Source organism: Natator depressus, chromosome 5 (genome assembly GCF_965152275.1).
Source record: "Natator depressus isolate rNatDep1 chromosome 5, rNatDep2.hap1, whole genome shotgun sequence".
In the NCBI taxonomy this organism is placed as follows: domain Eukaryota; kingdom Metazoa; phylum Chordata; order Testudines; family Cheloniidae; genus Natator; species Natator depressus.
In genome coordinates this window covers 26,226,978-26,251,083 of record NC_134238.1, presented here as the reverse complement: position 1 = coordinate 26,251,083, position 24,106 = coordinate 26,226,978, and the positions used below count along the sequence as shown (strand labels likewise).

The window sequence follows — 24,106 nt, the reverse complement described above, 5'->3', positions numbered from 1 at the left end:
TTCCATACTGAAATTTGGAAAATTTCAGCAAATATGGGTTTGCTGCTTCCGAGAGTGAGGTTCTGGAAAAATAGGTAATTTTGCCAATGTTAACAATTTTTTTGACCATTTCTTTGAACAGCCCTAGCATCTCCACAGTTTTTATTAGAAACTTGATATTCTGCAGGAGGATAGTTCTGAGTAGTGTTTTATCTGTTCAGACAAAAATTCCACATATCTTTGGCTGAGCTCTAAGACCTGGAAAATCACCACTTTCACATTTTAGTAGAATGTCTTCAAAACTTTTCCTTTAAGTCTGTGAACATTCCATTGGCATTGTGTATGCTCCCAAGTGTCAGAGATCTTCATCAACCTGCACAGACCACCATCCTGTCTTTCCATGACTTCAAAGTTTTTATCTTTGCAATCTCAAAGTATTTTTCATGAAGTTTTTTGTATGAAATATATATATATTTCATACAAAATATATAAACTTTAAAAGGCCAGCCTGGATTTCTGAAGGAAAACTTTAGCCCATCCAGAATTTCATCAGATCAAGTCTGTATTTGCACCTTGTAAATAACAATATTAACAACTATAGAGGGTATATGCAAGAACATTTTCATTTGACGTGTAGTATGGTGGACTAGCTTCTGAGCTATACCCACTCTCCTATGAAGTGTAAACGCAATATGGTGATAGTTTGACTTTTTGAGATGGGGACATATAAAGGTAAAAGCCTGAGAAATGAATAAGGGTTACCTTATAAATATATGTTTAAATTACTTACGTGTTATAATGTAATCCTGTGTAAGAGTCTCTGCCTGTCTGGCTTTTCGTTTTGTTTTAACCACACATAATTTTGCTCCCCTAGGATAAAAAATAAAGTGGCTTAATTTATTTATTTATAATAGAAGTAGAAAGTGTTTGTTCAAGATAAAATTCCTGCCAGGTTGAATAGTACTTTTACAAATGTATGAATACATTTGTGAGTATGCATGTAAGGGAGGCTAGAGCGGTTGATGAATTTGTTATAATGTGGCTTAAAGTCAGAGGTGGAAATGCATGTGGTAGTTTCATCTTATACTTTGCTTGTTCACAACCCAAAAACCACCACACAGTCTGCAACTATTCAGCCCAATTATCCTCTCTTAAGCAGCAGAGTATTGGCGGTCTAAATGGAGATGTCCTGACAGAACTATGGGACAAAGCTTGCATAGGTCTTGTTGGAAGTAACTTAAATTGTAACAGACTTAAATTGGTGTGCTCCCTCTATTTATATAGATATATATCTGTGAAGGAAAAGGAAAAAATGAAACCAGGAAACTATCACAGACAAGAGTGCACCTCTTCCATTGAGACTTCAGGGTTGGAATGCTCCTGCATTTTACATGACTACCTAGTTACATTAAGACAGCTCCGAACTGTAAGCATCTTTTGAATTTAGAGGCAAGGTTCCTCCATTACAGGATGTCTCCCACGCATGTAGAGAAGAGAAAGCACAAGAATTTGTTTATGTAGGAGCAGGAACCCAGGCTCTGATGTCAAATCACTACAAAGCCTTCAAAAATATACACAGAAAGAAAAAATTAAACTTGGGTCCCAGAAATCTTGGGAACCTGAGCTTGTCCCCATAACCAAGCATTCAGGTTACAACCAGCATCCGATATGAAATTCAGCTTGAAATTTAGAATATAATACTCCTTTGGCTGCTAGAGAGAGAAGCAGCTGAGCATGCAAATGAACAAATCTTTGTACGTAAAGGAGGGAGAGGATAATCAGAAAATCATTTGTGCTTGCTCCATCTGCCAGCAGGGATAAAGTGTGCTGGACTGGCAGAAAAGCTATGAGATGAGGACGTTAAATTCCAAACAAGGCAGTGTCTTTAAATTCATCCTGCCACTCTCAACTGCTAGCTTCCCTTTTCATTAATTGCTTCTGCCTTTCCATCCTTTAAGTATGCAGTCACTGGCCATGGGCAGCAAAGAAAGTGAAACAGATGGGAAATTCTCTCATTCCATTCCTCACCTCTTCTCAAATTTGGGTTTTCAACATAACTGCACAGATCACTGAAATTCAAACTAAGAGTTGGACTCCTAAACAAAATGCTACTTCAGAAAAACAAGTATAACTACATTAAACAGTCTTTTTACAAACACCACTTTAGCAGTCTTTGGGGACAGTGAGGGATATGCTAGTTGGGCATTCTTAATGCCATTTCCACATAGTACACTGATGGAACCTCATGGAAAGTATTCAAAACCACAGATAAAGTTCCAAATTTTAATATCCAACTATACAGCGGAATCAAAGGCTCAATGGAAAATGCACTGCTTCTGAAAAACATAAGCTACTATTTTTGACTCACTGCCTCACAAATGATCATAAACTAATTTCCTCACCTTTTAATACGGTCAGTCTAAGGTTGAGAAAAAAACATGGTTTTAATGATAATAACGTAAATATTAAGTACCTCTGGCTTTTGATTGGATCATAGTATACTTTAGCCAATCCATTTCCTGTACCAACCATGATCTGGTTTAGCTTGGGATGCCAAAGACAACGCACAACACTCTGAAATAAAATTACATATTGATATTGGATCAGTGTTTTTGTGTCTCAAACCATTTAGCTCTTGAAATTAGATTTAGCATACAACTTTGTAAGGGTTTTTTAAAGTAATTAATGAAGCTCTTTTCCTCTGAGTCTTACTTCATATGGTCTTTCTTCCCTATAGAACTAAAACTTTCACACGCAATGCTGTTCTCTCACTCATTGACTCTGCAACAACTTAAAAACAGTTAGTCTTCATTCTGATTTCTCCTTTCCCCAGGATGTCCTAAAGAACTAATCCAATTTCAGTCTCTGCTTGTAGTCAATGCCTCAGCCTATACTCCTGGGATGATACCTCCGCCCCTCTTTTGATCAGTACACAAACTGATTTTAGACTGTCAAGGCCTTAGTACCTTTTTGTTTTACACACACAACATATTCATCCATATGACATATCACTAGATATGCTCTAGTTCTAACAGAAATTAATTCAGGGAAGTCCTGTGGCCTGTGTTATACAAGAGGTCAGACTAAATAATCACAACAGTTCCTTTTGGCTTTATAATCTATGAAACTATGAAAACTAGATTTCAGTTTGAATTACAAAACCAAAATGAAAAATCTCTTTGGTCAAGATGATTGACTGAGGAGGTAAATAAAGCAAAGACACTATTTACCATGAGGAACAACAAATCTTAATGTTCACCTAAACAATAGACTCTATGTATTTAGATAATTGGAGAGTGCTTATTGTTTGAGAGGTAACTACCTTATAAAGGGATAAATAAACTCTAAGACTGAAGGTTATAGTGTTGACAGGACTTGTATTAACTATGTTATAAATGTATCTAGAGCTAAAAGGATTCATGCTCATATTATTATTTCACTGAAATGTGCTCAATCATCTTTCATAACCTCCTTCCCAAGCCTACTGTTCCACTTTGCCCAAGAGAACCTTTCAACCTGGACTAATCATTTGTTTATTCAATTATATTTGATATTGAGATGGGGGAGTGAGAAAGAGTGCTTTTGCATCTTATACAAGCCACAAAACAGGTGTTCACTTTAGTTTTAACAAGACAAGCATAATAATTTAAATTATAATAGGGAGTGTAAATGAAACGTAATACTGTAACTTGGGAGACTGGAGACATTTCAGAAAGTTACTATACTTACTTTGGTGACCTATAAGTGAATGGCTATATATCCCCCACTGCCAATTTTCAAGCCTTCCACCCACCCAATACCTCCCTACCTCAATCCCAGTTTTCCTTCCCATTCCTGGCATAGCCCCAATATAATTTTGTTTGGATGTTAAATATGAGCCACGTGCTAATATGCTAGTGGAATGCCTGATTCTGAAAAACCATAAATCTGTTAAGCTCTAATCAGTTGGACCTTCTTTTGGCTATAAGATAAATATAGGCTTTTCTCAATTACTTATTGAGAAACAGGTTTCACAGTACTGAGCCTCAATGAAGTGGCAGTTAATAGAGCCTCCTGAAATGTCCCTAATATAAATCTCATCCCACACATCACACAGACACAATAGTTTTAAAAAATGACACCTCTCCATGCTCTCACAGGTATGCAAGGTTAAATATACAACCATATTAAAGGTCAAAGCTCATTTTACATGTAGAAACTAGTAGGGATGTAAAGTTACATTTCTTGACGTTCAGGATCTCCATAATCCCTGTCACTTGCTATAACAAGTTACCAACGCAATCAATGTAGGCCTGTTAATAAACTGTTTATTTTTAAAAAACAATTCTTATTTGTTGCGATATCAGTTATTACTCAAATGCTACAGTAATTCTAAAACAAACACAGCTAATAGCAGAATTCAAGGTTAAAGGTAAGTGGCCTTTTCGTTTATTAATATTTACTGCATGTGTTTTGCCAGCCTTTAAAAACTTTGTAGTTAATGCAGTTCACCACTTTCTTCTGTCAAGTAAATGTATTATATAGCATGGTACTGGACACCAGCCAACAAAAACAAATCTTGAGACATTGTGGCTCATGCACTGATGGGAATTGCTACAATTCTAGCTTGTCAAACATGCACAGCTCACTTAAAAACACTGTGGCACGTGCTTCAGAGCAGGCAGAAGAAACTGCCATAAAACACAGCATTATAAATCTTCTGAAACAGTAAAATGTCTCCAAGCTCTGAACAGTCAAGTAACTTTACTATATCACTGGTGTATAAACCTACTTTACAACACATGACAAAAAATACTCATGTCGATTTTTTGGATCATACACTATCCTGAAAGACTAAAATACTGAATCCTAGAGACTAAGTCATTATAAGTCTTCATACAAGTAGTCCCACTGAAGTCAATTATGCAAATTGGGGGGAGGGATAGCTCAGTGGTTTGAGCATTGACCTGCTAAACCCAGGGTTGTGAGTTCAATCCTTGAGGGGGCCATTTAGGGGTCTGGGGCAAAAATTGGGGATTGGTCCTGCTTTGAGCAGGGGGTTGGACTAGATGACCTCCTGAGGTCCCTTCCAACCCTATGATTCTATGAAATACGGACAGTTCAGATGACAGAACATTGCAGGCTTGGGCACTAAATATGTGAAGATAGTAGGATAAAATCCTCACATTATAAAGAATTTAATTAGTAACCACTGCATATATTCTAAGACTCAGAGTTAACTTGCCTTTTACACTTAGAATATAATTTAGAATTTTAGTAGATAGGTGTTTAGTGAGCAACCTAAACTAAGAAGGGATTAAAGCACAGGCACTTTAGTCCTGAAACCAAGGGACCACGCTCCTGAAGTCACATGATGAAGTCAGAATCTCAGCTTTCATTTAAAAAAAAAAATCCCAATATCCTAATTTTCTAGCCCTCATGTCTGCAAAGAAAAGATTGAAAATGCGAATCGAGCATGAGAATGTGAGCCTGAGACCGCAGACAGTCTGAAACAATAGCTCTGAAAGGTATGCACTTCCCTATGAATCTCAATGGTGTGATAACTCTACAACCCACTGTTCTTGGGAACTCTGCCAACTCCATCCCAAAAAGCATAGGCAGGAGGAGAGTACAGGAAGCCTGACCCATGCAGATACAACCCAGGCCCCGGGCCATTGCCCCTGCTTCTCTGGAAGAGAATGGGGGCCATGGCACAGGGGCAGAGCAAGGCTATAAGGAGTCTCTCATCATGGTGTGTGTAGGGCCCTGGTGTCCTTTAATCCAGCCCTGCTCTAAATTCCATCTAATTTTAAAATCAATAATTTTTTTTAAAAATCCTGTTTTATTTTAACATTTAGTATTTGCAATGGCATCACTACATGGCAGCTGGTGCTTAGTTTCAACTACACCCAAGAGACAGTTGAGTTCAGGCTGGAAGTCATAACCACAGTAATTAACAGCAAGTTACAATCTCTCACTGCACTTAGGTGATTTTATTTCTTAGCAGAGAAGTAAAACAGAAGGAGGTAATTAGATTGACAGTACTTTGTAAAAACAAGCACAAAGTACTGGATTAACCACTAGTATGGGCTATATAGAGATTTAGATTAACAGTTTTCTAGATTCAAAGTGAAACTATGGGTACAAATACAGTAATTAACAACTGAGTACAAAAATTAGTTTACAGCCAGATTTAACTGACTGTTTCTTGCTATGTTTAAAACTGAATAACCTCAAAGCATCATGGATTCTGAAGTTTTACGAAGTCTCTTAAACCCATTTCCCAGCTCTTCAGTGTGAGTTGGTGATGTTTTCTTTAAAGTACTCCTCTTTGATAGTACATAAAAAGAATTCCTATTGATGACAAACAATAATTCTGAAATATACAATGCTGCTTTGTGCAAAAGTCCTTTATATAAGAAAAGGATTCCTATTATAGCTCAATCTCTGATAAGTACATCTACAGGACATCACATGCTTAAGTACAAGGCCCAAGACCCTTTGCTAATTTTTAGCTACAACATTGAGTCAAAACTACATTTAAAGATCCTGAACGTATCCAAACCAAATCTTGAGTCTGATCATCCCCTTTCTGCAGAGGTGGGGGCGATGGGGTCTCAGCACCTTCTGCATGGAGATCCGTGAATGAGGGAAGAAGGAAGACCTAGGGATTCACATCATCTCCCCAACTCCTATCCATTCAACAAACAAAAGTAGATCCAAAACTCAAGCAACCAGATTTACAGAAGATGATGGTGTGTGTGCACTACAGCTGAAAAAACTACCAACAAAGAACAATTAGTAAGACAGCTTTAGGCTACATTAATCAAGACTTGCTACTGAGAAGCAGATGATTAATTATGGGGAAGTAGCCGTTTATTCAGTTAAGGCTATGATTTAATCATGGGTATTTTTAGTAAAAGTCATGGACAGGTGTCATAAATATAAAGGGAAGGGTAAACCCCTTTAAAATCCCTCCTGGCCAGAGGAAAACTCCTCTCACCTGTAAAGGGTTAAGAAAGGTAACCTCGCTGGCACCTGACCAAAACGACCAATGAGGAGACAAGATACTTTCAAAAGCTGGGAGGAGGGAGAGAAACAAGGGGTCTCAGTCTGTCTATATGCTGCTTTTGCATAGATAGACCAGGAATGGAGTCTTAGAACTTTTAGTAAGTAATCTAGCTAGGTATGTGTTAGATTATGATTTCTTTAAATGGCTGAGAAAAGAATTGTGCTGAATAGAATAACTATTTCTGTCTGTGTATCTTTTTGTAACTTAAGGTTTTGCCTAGAGGGATTCTCTATGTTTTGAATCTACTTACCCTGTAAGGTATCTACCATCCTGATTTTACAGAGGGGATTTCTTTACCTCTATTTACTTCTATTTCTATTAAAAGTCATCTTGTAAGAAAACTGAATGCTTTTTCATTGTTCTCAGATCCAAGGGTTTGGGTCTGTGGTCACCTATGCAAATTGGTGAGGCTTTTTACCAAACCTTGTCCAGGAAGTGGGGTGCAAGGTTTTGGGAAGTATTTTGGTGGGAAAGACGTTTCCAAACAGCTCTTCCCCAGTAACCAGTATTTGTTTGGTGGTGGTAGCGGCCAATCCAAGGACAAAGGGTGGAATATTTTGTACCTTGGGGAAGTTTTAACCTAAGCTGGTAAAGATAAGCTTAGGAGGTTTTCATGCAGGTCCCCACATCTGTACCCTAGCGTTCAGAGTGGGGAAGGAACCTTGACAACAGGTCATGGGCAAGAAACAAAAAATCATGGCCCGTGATCTGTCCATGACTTATACCATAAATACCCCTGATTGAATCTTGGGGAGAGGTGTACCTCTACCAGGTGAGGGGAGGGAATCCCGCAGCAACCAGCAGCTGAGGAGGGAGCTCCAAGGTGGCCCACGGCAGCAGCTGGGGGGTGATGGGGGAGGAGCCCTGGGGGGCCTGTGGCACCAGCTGCTGTGGGGAAGCCCCAGGGGGCTGGTGGCTGCTCCGGTCACTGCCATGAGGGGAGCCCCAGGGGTCCAGTGGCTGCTCTGGCCACCGCTGTGGAGGGAAGCCCCAGGGGGCCATCAGCTGCCATGAGGGAAGCCCTGGAGGAGCCATCGGCTGCTCTGGCCACTGCTGTGGAGGAGCCCATGTTAGATCATATTAAAGAAGTTCTGTATTAAAATCACAAATGAGTTTGATTCCCCATAGTTTAAATTCCAGAGTATTACTAATTAAGAGGGAGGTCTCTTGGTTTTTGGCTGCTAATTGTGTTAGTACATCCTAAGACAGAGTCTGTTCTCAAACAAATACTTTGTAACAACAGAAACAGCACACAGAGACTCCCCGCCTTTTGTTGTATTTATCTCGCTTTGTTAACAATTGTGATTAAAATAGAGATAGAGGATGTATGTGGACGGCTGCTTGGTGTGGATAATAAATGAATGATCAGGGAGGTGCCAGCCAAAGAATCCAGTGACCAGCGGCCGAAGAAGGCGTCAAGTGGAAACAACCAGAGGACCCCCGGAGAGCAGACTGGAATCCACCCAAAAGCCTCAAGGATGCTAATTATAGACCTGTCTTTAATAAACTGTGATTGTAAAGTTTTGGCCAAGGTTCTGACGAAACAGCTGGAAAGCTTATTACCAAATAATATTCATGAGAGCCAGGTATGGAAGGAAAGGGTATTAGTAAATTACCTAATAAAATTCTTCATCTATTCTGAGACTTTAAATGGTACAGAGACAGTTTAGACAGAACCAACCATTTGATAAGGCTCAAAAGGTGGCATCTGTATGACATGAAGCATGCAGCAACTGTTCTTATTTTAGTTTTATTGTTTTTCAGTACTTCAGTACACATGGAGCTAAGCATGAATATGCACAATAAATAAATCATCCGGCCCTAAAGCATTCCTACAGATTTAAAGCTATGATGCCGTTCATGTTATGTTATGTTTTTCAGAAACAAAAATATTAATTCATTGATCGATATTCACATTCTACAGTTCCCAATTATATTTAATGTCTACATTTTTGACTTGAGGGGCAAGGGAGGAGAAAAGCAGGAAAGGAAAATCTAGGCAAGCATACCAACAAAACACAACAAATATTTAGTAAATGTGCTCCTAATTTCTACGGTCTTATATGCAGAACTATTGATCAAACTGCAGTTTTTATGACTTCAAGCCTTTTCTTATCAGAAGAGTCCAATTCATTTTATTCAATCATTGAATTTCATTAACCAATTTTGAATCCTTAAGCTTTAATGTTTTATTTTTGGGACACTCTCTTCATCTTGACCTGCTCTCTTCCTTTGGACTGCTTGGCTAGGCTAACACCTGGGAAAATTAAAAATGTTCCCTTCAATTGTCATTTTCTTTATTTCTGGTTGCTGCTAAAATTCTGCCTGTGATCTGAAATTGTAGACATAATTGTATTTTCTATTTTGTTCATTCTAGTTGATGTTCTGGCAAGAATTCAATGGCATTTAACTACATGCATATATCATCCTGATAACACAGAAATATTATTTAATCTAACATGAAGGTAATTATTTGTTCCAGGATAGCTGTGGGATCAAATTTTTCACTACTTGCAGAAACTCCAAAGATTTAGATATTTTTGGCCCAGATTGGGCTCTCCACACATTTTTTTTTTGTATAGGTACAGCCTTTAGCACAATGGGGCCACAATCCTGACTGGGACTTCTGGGTAGTACTGCAATATAAACAGTAAATAAATAAATAAAATATTCCTGTCAGTAATAATAGTATACAATATTATACGAACAATATTTTAAATTATTTCCTCCCATTGAGAAGGTCAGAGTTATTTTCTCACATTGCTTTCCAGCCTAATCAGTCACTGCTTCCCCATCCTACATCCACCCAGAGAATTAAGTTTTGTATAGAATCATAGAATATCAGGGCTGGACGGGACCTCAGGAGGTCGTCTAGTCCAACCCCTACTCAAAGAAGGACCAATCCCCAACTAAATCATCCCAGCCAGGACTTTGTCAAGCCTGACCTTAAAAACCTCTAAGGAAGGAGCTTCCACCACCTCCCTAGGTAAGCCATTCCAGTGCTTCATCACCCTCCTAGTAAAAAAGTTTTTCCTAATATGCAACCTAAACTTCCCCCACTGCAACTTGAGACCATTACTCCTTGTTCTGTCATCTGGTACCACTGAGAACAGTCTAGATCCATCCTCTTTGGAACCACCTCTCAGGTAGTTGAAAGCAGCTATCAAATCCCCCCTTATTCTTTTCTTCTGCAGTCTAGACAATCCCAGTTCCCTCAGCCTCTCCTCATAAGTCATGTGTTCCAGACCCCTAATCATTTTTGTTGCCCTTCGCTGGACTCTCTGCAATTTTTCCACATCCTTCTTGTAGTGTGGGACCCAAAACTGGACACAGTACTCCACATGAGGCCTCACCAATGTCGAATAGAGGGGAACGATCACGTCCCTCGATCTGCTGGCTATGCCCCTACTTATACATCCCAAAATGCCATTGGCCTTCTTGGCAACAAGGGCACACTGTTGACTCATATCCAGCTTCTCGTCCACTGTCACCCGTAGGTCCTTTTCTGCAGAACTTCTGCCTAGGCGCTTGGTCCCTAGTCTGTAGCGGTGCCTTGGATTCTTCCGTCCTAACTGCAGGACTCTGCACTTGTCCTTGTTGAACCTCTTCAGATTTCTTTTGGACCAATCCTCTAATTTGTCTAGGTCACTCTGGACCCTATCCCTACCCTCCAGCATATCTATCACTCCTTCCAGTTTAGTGTCATCTGCAAACTTGCTGAGGGTGCAATTCACGCCATCTTCCAGATCATTAATGAAGATATTGAACAGAGCTGGCCCCAGGACTGACCTTTTGGGCACTCCGCTTGATACCGGCTGTCAACTAGACATGGAGCCATTGATCACTACCCGTTGAGCCCGATGATCTAGCCAGGTTTCTATCCACCTTATAGTCCATTCATCCAGCCCATACTTCTTTAACTTGCTGGCAAGAATACTGTGGGAGACAGTGTCAAAAGCTTTGCTAAAGTCAAGGAATAACATGTCCACTGCCTTCCCCTCATCCACAGAGCCAGTTATCTCGTCATAGAAGGCAATTAGGTTAGTCAGGCATGACTTGCCCTTGGTGAATCCATGCTGACTGTTCCTGATCACTTTCCTCTCATCTAAGTGATTCAAAATTGATTCCTTGAGGACCTGCTCCATGATTTTTCCATGGACTGAGGTGAGGCTGACTGGCCTGTAGTTCCCTGGATCCTCCTTCTTCCCTTTTTTAAAGATGGACACTACATTAGCCTTTTTCCAGCCATCCGGAACCTCCCCCGAGCGCCATGAGTTGTAGATAAAGTCTCATATATTTGTCTTCCAAAAATGACATTTTGTATGAAGCCCATTTGTTTTCATATGTAGCATCTTCACAAGCTTTTGACAGCAGAAGGAAGGAAGGCAGTTGGCTACCACATTGAGGTATGCACTGGTGGAGCGAGTCTTCCAAAACTCCTTTTTCTTCTTCACCTTTGGCATGACCTCTTGTCTTTCAAGTATGGCTCATACAGTTGCTACAAACCTTCAAAATTTATTCTAATCAAGCTTATTGGATTTTTATGCTCAGGAGACTTTACCTTATTCCTACCTCATCAAGGAAGTAAGCAACATTTTATTATAAACACTTTGAGAGAAAGTAAGGACAAAAAGAATCAGTTCACTTCTTACAGGGGAAACAGACTGGATTGTCATTACTCCTGAGGGAAGTCTGCACAAAAAATTAAAAATTCTGCACCAAAAAAACCCTAAAAATTTTGTGCACAGTATTTTAAAATTCTGCATATTTTAGTTGTCAAAATAACACAATATAATCACCACCATTTTCAATTATTTGCTGACAAGTATTTTGAAATAAATTGTCAAAATAATTGAAAATGGTGTGATTATATTGTTATTGTATTACTGTAATTTTGACAAATAAAATGTGCAGAATTTTGCAGAATTTTTAAAAATTTTAGGTGCAGAATTACCTCAAGAGTACCAGGGTTCTGTGTGGTTAAATCTGGGTGCAAGCAGCGTGTTGTGTGGATCTGGATGCACAGGAGCTCGTGGGGGGGTTCTGGGTGCAAGGGGAATGGGACTCTGCAGGGGAGTCCAGGTGAAGGTGATTAGGGCTCAGCAGGGGGATGGGAGGTCTGGGTGTGGAGAGCTCAAGCGAGTGGTCTGGGTGCTGAGGGAGTGGGGGGTCAGGATGCAGCTTGTTGGGCCTCAGTGGAGTGGGGGTCCAGGTGTGGGGAGCTCCCAATGCAGGAGTGAGGCTCAGGGTGGGGCTTTGGGTGTGGGGGGCTCCCAATACAGAAGGGGCTCAGTGTGGGGTTCCGGGTGCAGAGGGGGAAGGCTTGGCAGGGGGATTTGGGTGCAAGGGGGCGTCCAGATGTACAGGGGTTGGGTGGACAGGGGGAGCAGCTCCCCGTACAGTGACCCCTCCCCCCATGGCTGAGGAGCAATAGGGCCAGGAAGTGGGGGGAGGGATCATTGTACAAAGAGCTGCTCCCTCTGTCTGCCCAACCCCTGTGCATCTGGACGTCCCCTCACACCCAAATCTCCCTGCCAAGCCTTCCCCACCCCATCGAGCCTCACCCCCTGCACCCAGACCCCCTTTCCAAGACCCACCACACCCACAGTGGAGAGCTTCCTGCAGCCAGGGGAGGTTTTGGGGGTTGATCTGACCTCTGCTCCATTCAGGGGAGGTGGAGGGGGAACTCCATCTCCGTCATCGTCCTCCTCCTCTTCCCTCCCACTGCCCAGCCCAGCTGGGAATAAGGTCCTTGGCGGCTGGGCATCCCTAGACCCTGCCCTTCCCCCCCTCATGGTGACTTACCTCTTCCCCAGCTTCCTGAACAGATGCACCCATGCTGCCGGGGAAGGGTGAGTGAGCACTGGTGCAGCTTCTATGCTTCCCACATAAACCATTTTTTGGCGGGAAAGCAAAGAGCATCTGCGGGGGAACATGTTTCAGGAGTATGTAATGCATTTGAATGTACTATGGTAGCTTAAACCCTAACCATCTCTATCACCAAAACAAAAAAACAGAGTGCAAGGCTGTATTTATGAGTATAAGATAAGTCAATGTACCAATAACATACAGTGAAATGGCTGACTACAGGAAGAACATAGCTCCATTAGATGTATCAGATTAAAAATAGCAGTCAGCATCCCACTATTAAGCTAAACTGGAATATGTAAGAGATGTTTCTTTTGCATTGTGTCATGTGTTCATAATGAATCACTGGAAAAAAATTGGTAATTGAGGGTTAATACTGGGAATTGACAAGGAATAGGCAAAACACTGGATTTTCACTCAGCTCTACTTATTACAGCAGCAACAGTATATTTGAGTTGTTTCCCTTTGTTTAGGTTTCCTTATTATGATGCTTTAAAACATGCTTATTAAAATTTAAATGAAGTATCTATGAAATGATTTGAAAGTTATTGATGAGGAAATGTGACAACTACACTTGAAGTCAGATATGAGCCAGAGAGCTCATGTGTGGCTTCCTATCAGCTGCCGCCATCCTAATTTTTTAGGGAACAGCCTTATTCCACTATATTCCTTTAACTTGCCAATGGCCTTAAAATCTTAACTGAATGAAAAAATCAGCCCACTCTCTCCCATTTTGCTTTCAGCTAGATGCAGAGCAAAACAGGTGAAATCTTCCAGTGGTCCAACAACCAGAGAAAGTCAACCCCACTGGAGGAGAGTGAGGACTTGTTGTCTACAATGGCAGAAATGTTAAAAGTAGTCTGTGAAAACAGCAAAAAGCTAGAGGAATAACAGTTATAAAACAAACTCTCAGCAGGACCCATTTGACAGTACAACATGATGTTCGTAATTCATAGATAAAGTCTCCAAGGCTGAGCACAGGATTAGTGATTTAGGAGATCAAATTAAACTATAATAGTATGCAACAACTACAGCAGATAAAAGTACCAGCAACTTTAGAGTTCATTAAAGCTTCCTGCTAATCTTCATGGTCTCCATTTGAAAGGTCAAATATTCAGCTCAAGAGGTACTTGAAACTGACTGGGGGTAAAAAAAACACCATAATCCTGTTTCAGGTTCTGTTTTGATCCTATAAGATAAAACAGTGACAGCAGGAGTTGCTGATAAAAAATATTTTTCATTAAAAAAGCAAAACTTCTCTTTCAAAAGCGCCAACTGCTTTCTGCCTCAGTGGCCATGACAATATGTGCTGGGGTCTGTTTGAATTGTGTCATTTTGATTTGCTGTTCTTGGCCACCTGTACAGCGAGATAAGCGGCCTGTCAGCACAAGAGATACTGAAATGCATAAAAAGATATTTTGACAGTGGTAGTCAGGCTTCATAATTACAGGCCACCATAACAGCAGCCAAGTGGGCTCTCTTGACAGTATGTTTGTCTAAACTATAATTTTTATGTCAGCACTGCTGTTGGAACACCAGTCTGTCAACATCATGGTAAGTATCCAGGTAGCAAATTTATTTAACGCACCTATGTAGTCTAACATAAATCATATCTTTAGATTTTCAATGAACTGTAATTTCATGGTGAAGAACTGTTTATTTTTATTGACTTTAATGCAGTACCATCTATTGTCTTTAAAACATTTAAAATATAATTAAGCAATATTATTTAAGAAAGTCCCTCTTGCTGCTTATTTGCATAATTTTTTAAAGATACAATAAATTAATTAACATTAACTTTGTCTGACACAGAGGTTTAGTGGTTATATGGAGTTGCATTTACATTTAAGGGGTCCAGTCAAGAGTTACAAAACTAATAAAATTTAAAAACATGCACCCTTACCTATGACACTACAAATAGCTGAAGATAAAAAGTTAAGTTTTGAAAAAGTTTGGTTTTACAACATATAAATGCTGTGTCTATTGACCTAATAGTGACAATTTGTCATTACATATCTTATGATATTTTTTAATTAATAGCAGGGATGTTAATCTCAGTGTCCTGGACAAACTGTAGCTTTGGAAAATACATTCTGCTCTCCTAATTTTCCCCTGAATTTAACAAGTAGAAACAATATTCACCACTTCTATCCCTGTCTTAAATTATTACATAGCATTGCTATGTTCTGTTAAACTGTTGACATGTTTCACCAACGGACATAAAAATAAAAAGAATGGTACAAATTTTCTACCTTCAGTTATGCCCTAACCGCTTCAGTGGGGTTGCACAGACTCAGTAGAGGGCAGAATAGAACCTGGTGTCCAAAAAAAATTCAATACAAAAAATGCTGAAAAATATGAGTAAAATTTCAAAGCAACAGGTTTGGATTTAGCCACAAACATTCCAATAAAAAGAATGGGAGTCAAACCAATGAAAACTCTGAGAAACACTTTGAAGTCAGGAATTTGGAGTGAAATTTGAATGATCAAAATGTAGGAAGTTAAAAAAAAAGAACAACCTAATTCACACTTCTTGGCTTTTTAATTTTTCACAACACAATAAATTAAAGATAAGGATATCCATATTTAAATGAGGTTTGCTGGGATTTCATGGAAAATTTTCCTGAATGTAAAACCTGAAAGATAAACTGACAATTACCAGGAAATTAAAAGCAAAGCCCCATTCTTCAAGTTAAGTATATTCAAGAAAGGCCCAGTTCTGGAAAGATTTACATGTGTTTAGTTTTACATAGAGTTCAACTGACTTAGATGACAGGATTAAATCTTCCCAGGATCGGGCCCTTAGTTTGTATTAATAAGAGTTCACTTTGAAAGTATGTTTTAGTGGAATCTCTCCTCTCACTTCCCCATCTCCAAAATATTACACTGTCTTAAAGACAATTTTATACCTTTAAATAATACATTTAAAACTTTGGAAATTAATGGCAAAGGCATTCGGTCAGTTCCTCGATGGCATAAAGTCATTCATCCCTGACTCTCCACCCACCTGATTTACATGGCATATATATACACGTGCAAAAGTTAAAAAAAAAATTTTTAGGAGACTATAAAATCCCACTACATACCAATATATACCACAAGATTACTCATTACAAAACATGAGCAGGAGTGCACCAAACTGGATGCTCCGGGATGCTGCAATAGTTGGGACTGTTCTAACTTTTAGAGAGGAGCAGAATGATTCCTGGCTACCTCTAGACTGAAAAGGTAATGTAAAGACATCTTAGCACCCCTTACCGCCTGTACCGAACCAAGCTCAGAATTAGGGCTTATCACATTAAAAACTTTTTTCTGATTTTCCCAAACTTCCAAGAAACTTCCAAGTATCCTGGGATGAGATGTGGCTGTGAAATTTATTCTTTGGGAAGCTGAGGGTGGACAGAAAGTCAAACTTCTTCAAACTTTAATTTTAACTTGTGGAATAACTACTGACGCTATAAAATAAAGTGCAAGGTTATAAGTATTATTAGGGAGTAATAATTAAGGTCTGTATGCACAGAGGAGAGCAAAACTACAAAAAAATCATGGTGCAATTATGGGAGTAAGAGAAAAAGCAGATACAGGCAGTGAATGCCCTTTTCATCCCTCCCTTAGCCACTTTCCTCCCACTGCAAAAGATCTGCATGGCCCATTAGTTCCATTAATTGGTATGCTCCCCTACAAGAACAGCTGAAGATCTGTAGTAAGTAATCATAGAAAGTTAATGCTGCTTGTGACAATATTAATTCCAACTGCACACTTTGTAATCTCCCTTTATTGGTGTCTTGGAGCATGGTGGTGAGCCAGCAGCTAATGGTAGGTCTGCCATGCTACAATGGCTAGGAAGGGGTGGTCTGCCCACTAACTGCTTCCACAGACCAGAGGAGGGAGAGAATACAGACTACATGGCTTTTAGAGAACAGCTGTATTTTAATTAGCTTTCTTCCTTCCTTCATGACAGGGGCATATGGGCCTATGACAGTTACTATTCCAAATTAAGTTGTATGCAAAACTGAAAAAGATCAAAAATTCATTTAAAACTGATCTATTTAAAAATATTTGCAGAACTGAAAAACAAATGCCATAAATTTATTTACACAATTCATCTAAATTGCCCTTTGAAGTGGAAAAAGACATCCTCATGTATTGATATTATGCTGAAGCTCTCTCACTCCAGCCCGAAAGAGCCTGTTTACACAACAAAAACTATGCTAAAATTATACAAAGGGTCTGCCTTAAACCCAAAAAGCCAAAAAAATCAGAACTGAGGCTCCTCTGGATCTCATCCTAGAAAAGGAGCCAAGTGCAATAAATAAAGTGGGAGATTAAGTATCTAGAATGTAGTGTTCACACAATTATTAGAATACTCAGGAGCATAAAGTAGTAAAGGAAGTAGCACTAATGTTTTTGACTTTGTGAAATGTGACTTTGAAAATGTATGGAAATGCTCAAAGGAATCTGAACTGGAAACGAGTAAGAGAAAATTACAATTCTCTATATACTAATGGGAAATAGGCTAAAAAACAGTTGCAGAGAGCAATAATTGAGGGCAGGATTCCAATTTTTAAGACACATGGGTGTGCACTCTGTATCTTGGAAATTGCAAATATTTTGATACATGCATGTAGCATATTGTCAGATTAGAACTGAGCCACAAGTTTAACTTTCATTGACTTCAATTAATGGCTTCCTTGCATTAGGACAGTAAGTACTTGACCTTAGTCAGAATCACATTGTATTTGACCAATAGGAAAAAACTTCTAATAATATTGGAGGAAAACTGCAAGACAGAGCATTTTCAAACACCTATCTTGTTAGGTACTGAAGCTACCTTTTCAGCACAGCATATATGGAAATTAGGCACACAACCCCTTCTTTTTGTTGTTACAGTGATTGAAGATGCATAGTTAATTCTTCACATACTCCGAAATAACTACTGACAGCAGCACTTATTTTGTTTTTGGGAGAGAGAGTAGGAAGAGGAGGTCCATATTGCCTTAATTCTTGTGACATCACAGAATGAAAGGAGAAAAGTTACTTCATTATACAGGAAACTGCATTACTACAGCTCAAGCTTTTGCATTCTAATTAGGACATACCCTAATTCTTTTTTAAATAGTTGCTCACCATCTATGAAAATTTCATTGTTATTTCCAAAATCTGTATTTTGTATTCCACTTTCTAGTCAAAATGGTTGCATCACCTACTCTCAAACTTTCTATTAATTCTAGATTGTTAGTTACTTCTACTTTCATGTTTAAATAGCAATTTGTCTAAACTGGAACACAGTTTTTTGTATAGAGTCTTTCTCCGCCCTGAGACTAATGGGTTGTAACTCACTCCCTGTCCCATACAGGTAAAAGGATTGCTCTGCTGCTGGAATGTTGGCACCAAAATCACCACCCCCTAACTATAAAAATAGATACTGATCTACTTTCTGCTTAGGAGACAGAAATCCCTTTAGTAGAACGGGACTCAAAAACCACAAGGAAATATCAACTTGGGCCATTTGGTAAATTTCTGTCAATCAGGCCTTGATTCATTATACTAGAGTATAAAAAGCTCTTTATTCCTTTCTTCGGCCTCAGAAAGAGAGAGCACATGCCTTCAGAATGTTCTTGAACTCCTTAGTTCTGTGAAAACAATATCATAAAGTCCCTACCACATTTAACAAGTGCAACTGCTTTACTTTTGGAGATTTGGAATTAGGGCAAAAAGAAGAAAACTTTTTTTGCAGGATTATTGTGTCAGACAGAAATGGGAGACAACAACAACTGAGGAATGTCTGTGTGAGCTGGTCAAGACAAGACTTATTTTTCTACAGCTGAGAGAGTGATTATTGCCAACAGAGGGAGAATCTAATCTAGAACATCTAAAGAAGACTATTCTTTGGCTGATCATCCTTTTTAGCTGTGCACAAGTTGGAGGCTTAATATGAGTAACAGTCACAAGATAAAACCCTCACCATTTCCTAGTGATGGAGCAGTGTGTGTACAAAGGGCCCAATTTTGCAGACGCTGGACCGGAGTTGGATTATAACATAGTGCACAAGCCCCTTAGTCTATGTGTGGGTGGGGGAACTAAGGGTTCTGAACAGGAGGTACAGATGCCTGCGGTGAGGGGATGTCCTGCCAGTATCCTGAAATGCAGGCATATGTACCATGTATATTTGCAAATGCTTAATTCTAATTCAGCAAGGTTATTTTTGAATAAGCTTTACTCCTAGAAAGTCCCAGTCTCTTCATGGTGGCATGATGATCAGGAATAGGAGCAGCAGAATTTAGTCTTAGAAAGTATCTTAGGGCTTGTACACACTACCACTTACATTGATATAACTTACGTCACTCAGGGGTCTGAATAAGCCACCCCCTGAGTGATGTTACACCAACCTAAGTGCTGGTGTGGACAGTGCTATGTCAGCAGAAGAGCTTTTCCCACTGACATAGCTACCGCGTCTCATGGAGGTGGTTTTATTATGCTGATGAGAGAGCGCTCTCCCATCGGCATACAGTGTCTCCACCAGATGCACTACAGTGGCACATCTGTATTGGTGCAGCTGCGCCACTATAGCGCTTCTAGTGCAGACTAGCCCTTAAAAAAACATGTAAGTGCATGAAAACTAAATTAATGTGTCGGAACAATGGAGGCTAACACATTGCAGCCCATTAGTAAAACCAAAAAGTTTCATTCCAGCAGCTTTGAAGCAATAATGCACTTTCCCATGAAAACTTAAAAGAAGAGGTGAAAAAAGGTTTGCTTGGTATGATGGAAAGGAATGTCAGACACTACTTTGGTCAGACATTCCCATTCAATTTAGTCCCATTACCCACCAGGGTTCATTTACAGGCCAAATGCACTGGCTATTTATCAAGAAGGTTTAAGATTAAGTTTACTGCCCATTAGCATTTTTGAATTATCTATATTGTTGGAACACCATAAAAACATGGAAGCAATACAAAACAGCTATAAAAACTGTATTATCTGCATAATTTAAACTTTCTACACAGTAGTGTTCTTTGTTATTTTTTTCTTCCCAATACGTATACTGTACCACCAGAGCTGGTTTATAATTACCCTTAATAAGTCCTATTATTTTAAGTTCATTGTTGAAATAAAGGGCTAACGATGCAATTTTTCCTCAACATTTTGGATTAAATCCTGCTTCAAGTCACTGAGACTACTTGCATGAGGCCGGTGAACAGATTAAGTCCTTCATTACCAACTGATATACATTTGTGTACTCACACACTCTTTTAATGCACACACACACAGTTTGTAAATCCAACTACATAAGCATGAATACACACAAAATATACACACTGTAAATTACACATTTAAACGAGGACTGTTAATTAATCACAGTTAACTCACGCGATTAAAAACTCGAAAAATTAATCGCAGTTTTAATCGCACCGTTAAACATTAGAATACCAATTGAAATTTATAAGATATTTTTGATGTTTTCCTACATTTTCAAATATAATGATTTAAATTACAACACAGAATACAAAGTAGACAGTGATCACTTTATATTATTTTTATTACAAATATTTGGACTGTAAAAATGATAAACAAAAGAAATAGTACATTCACCTTGTGAAAGTACCTTAATGCAATCTCTTTATCGTGAAAGTGAGACTTACAAATGTAGATATTTTTGTTACATAACTGCACTCAAAAACAAAACAATGTAAAACTTTAGCGCCTACAAGTCCACTTAGTCCTACTTCTTATTCAGCCAATCACTAAGACAAACAAGTTTGCTTACATTTATGGGAGATAATGCTGCCCGCTTCTTATTTACAATGTCACCTGAAAGTGAGAACAGGCATTTGCATGGCACTTTTGTAGTCTGAACTGCAAAGTATTTATGTGCCAGATATGATAAACATCCATATGTCCCTTCATGCTTCGGCCACCATTCCAGAGGACATGCTTTCATGCTGATGATGCTTGTTTAAAAAAAAATGTGTTAATTAAATTTTGACTGAACTCCTTGGGGGAGAGCAGTATGTCTCCTGCTCTGTTTTACCCACATTCTGCTATGTATTTCATATTATAGCGGTCTTGGATCATGATCCAGCACATGTTCGTTTTAAGAACACTTTCACACAGATTTGACAAAACACAAAGAAGGTACCAATGTAAAATTTCTAAAGATAGCTACAGAACTCGACCCAAAGTTTAAGAATCTGAATTCCCTTCCAAAATCTGAGGAGGACAAGGTGTGGAGTATGCTTTCAGAAGTCTTAAAAGAGAAACACTCTGATGTGGAAACTACAGAACCCAAACCACCAAAAAAGAAAATCAACCTTCTGCTGGTGGCATCTGACTCAGATGATGAAAGTGAACATGCGTCGGTCTGCACTGCTTTGGATCGTTATTGAGCAGAACCTGTCATCAGCACGGACGCATGTCCTCTGGAATGGTGGTTGAAGATGAAGTGACATATGAATCTTTAGCACATCTGGTAGGTAATTATCTTGCAATGCTGGCTACAACAGTGCCATGCAAACGCCTGTTCTCACTTTCAGGTGACATTGTAAACAAGAAACAGGCAGCATTATCTCCCGCAAATGTAAACAAACTTGTTTGTCTAAGCAACTGGCTGAACAAGAAGTAGGATTGAGTGGACTTGTAGGCTCTAAAGTTTTACATTGTTTTATTTTTGAATGCAATTATTTTTTGTACATAATTCTACATTTGTAAGTTCAACTTTCATGATAAAGAGATTGCATTACAGTACTTGTATGAAGTGAGTTGAAAAAATACAATTTCTTTTGTTTTTTACAGCACACATATTTGTAATCAAAAATAAATATAAAGTGAGCATTGTACACTTTGTATTCGGAGTTGTAATTGAAATCAATATATTTGAAAATGTAGAAAACATCCACAAATATTTAAATGGTATTCTATTATTGTTTAACAATGCGATTAATCTTTTAATTGCGTGATTAATCGTGCAATTAATCGTGATTAATTTTTTTAATCACTTGACAGCCCTAATTTAAACACTATAGATATACATAGGAACAGGGCAAGTAGCTCTCTCCAGTAAGACAAGCTGACGTTTTAGGCAACAGTAAAAATGGTTACTAACCATTCTGTAACTGTTGTTTTTCAAGATGTGGTGCACGTGTCAATTTCACTATAGGCATTTGCACAGTCCAACGCATAGTTGCCAGAGATTTTTTTCCTTATTGGTACCCATCAGGGCAGTATGAGTGCCCTCTACTGTTTCATACACCATGTGCAGGCATAAAGGGCCAAGCTGTCCCAGACTCTCCTCAGTTCCTTCCTACCAGACAGACTTTGACAGAGGGAAAGGAGGGTGGTCCATGGAATGGACATGTGCAACACATCTTGAAGAACAGGAGTTATGAAAAGGTTAGTAACAGTTTTTTCTTCTTCAAGTGATTGCACATGTCCATTCTACTGTAGATTACTCACAAGCAGTTCCAACTGGAGGTGGGTTTGGAGTCTATTTGAACAGGGACTGGAGAACCATGTGTCCAAATTTAGCGTCACCAGCACTGCAGAGGGCCGGGACTTCGGTTTCAGATCAGTTACAGATGACAGCACTGTGGAGCCGAAGATGGCATCAGAGGCGGAGTCCCCTATGATAGCATAGTGTTCTGCAAAAGTGTGGCCTGACACCCCCGTCACTGCTCTACAGATGTCTGTGATAGGAACATTCTTGAAGGAGGAGACAGATGAGGAGACTGATCTTGTAGAGTGTATGAATTGAGTCTGGAGGGGTCATGCTGTGAATTTGGTAGTACTGTCTAATGCAATTCGATATACACTTAGAGAGTCTCTGGGCTGATATTGGTGAGCCCTTGGATCCTTCTGCAATGGAGACGAAAAGTCTGGGGGAATTCCTGAAGGCCTTTGTCCTATCAAGGTAGAAGGCCAGGGCTCCCCGGACATCTAGGTTATGAAGTATAGCCTCCCTGCTGTCTTGGTGAGGGGTTTCGGGTAGAAGACTGGAAGGTGAATCAACTGATTCATGTGAAACAGGGAGGTTACCTTAGGGATGAATTTTGGATGCGGCCTGGCCGTAACTTTGTCCGGAGAGAATACCGTGTAAGGGAGATACACCATCAGAGCTGTTATCTCTCCTATTCTTTTGGCTGAGGTAATCGCTATCAAGAAGGCTGTTTTCATTGATAGGTTCGTTAGTGAACAGGTGGTCATGGGTTCAAAGAGAGGCCTAGTCAGCCCTTTCAGCATCAGTTTTAGGTCCCACATGGGGATGGGAAGTTGGGGAGGTTGAGGGAAGAGGTTTATTATACCCTTGAAGAATCTTTTAGTGGTTGTGTGTGACAGCACCGAGTATCCTTCTACAGGTTGGTGAAAGGCTGTTATAGCTGCTAGATGAACCCTAAGAGACCTTAGGGATAATCCTGACTTTTTTAAGGGTCAGAGCATAGTCTAGGATGCGTGAAAGAGTCACAGATATTGGGGAGATTTGTTGAGACATGCACCAAATCTGAAAGCTGGACCATTTCTGCAGCTAAGTATGTCATGTGGAGGACTTTCTACTGTGTAACAGAATCTCCTGCGCTTCCCTTGAGCCGGAGCTTTCTAGGTGTTGGTGTAGTAGTTCCAGTGTTGGAATGATCGTTGATAAGGTGACCATCTTGAACTTCTGAGTTTTGCAAACTTGTTGAGAGTTCTGAGGTCCAGTATGGGTCTCCCCCTTTCTTTTGGGTATTAGGCAGTAACGAGAGTAGAATTCCTTGCCTCATAGATGTTGAGGTTCTGGTTCTATGGCTCCTACCTGGAGGAGGCAATCTATTTCCTGCTGTAGTAAACTCTAGTGAGAAGGGTCCCTGAAGAGGGATGGGGAAGGTTGCTGTGGAGGGGGTAGGGAGGTGAAATGGATGGGGTACCCAGATTGGGCAATCTTTAAGACCCATTGACAGAAATTATGCATTCCCAGGCACTGCGGAACGCAGCCAATCGGTGGCCAAATGGATGTACAAACATGGTCGATTGTGTCAGTTATAGGGAGTGGTCTTGCGGTGCCTTGACCTGCCAGGCAAAAGTGATGCTTAGATACAGGGGTTTGGGCAAAGGCTGCAGACCAGATGGCTTGTGTTTTGGGAATTTTCCTTTCTTCCTTTGCGTTTCATAATGGAGCTGAGGTTGGTACTGAGCCGCACATGGCCTATGCTGGGATTGGGAACTAAATCAACTCTT

The 24,106-nt window shown here is 39.7% G+C and overlaps 1 protein-coding gene across 2 annotated transcripts in view; it reads right to left on the bottom strand.

Moving 5' to 3' along the window:
- WDR70 (WD repeat domain 70) overlaps positions 1–24,106 on the bottom strand; it is a 265,961-nt gene that overhangs the window by 16,691 nt on the left and 225,164 nt on the right. For both annotated transcript variants that reach the window (XM_074952491.1, XM_074952492.1), the window contains 2 exons: positions 2,453–2,553; positions 770–849 (listed from right to left, as the gene is read on the bottom strand). In XM_074952491.1, the coding sequence (XP_074808592.1) occupies positions 770–849; positions 2,453–2,553 (181 nt within the window). The remainder of the gene's footprint in view (positions 1–769; positions 850–2,452; positions 2,554–24,106) is intronic.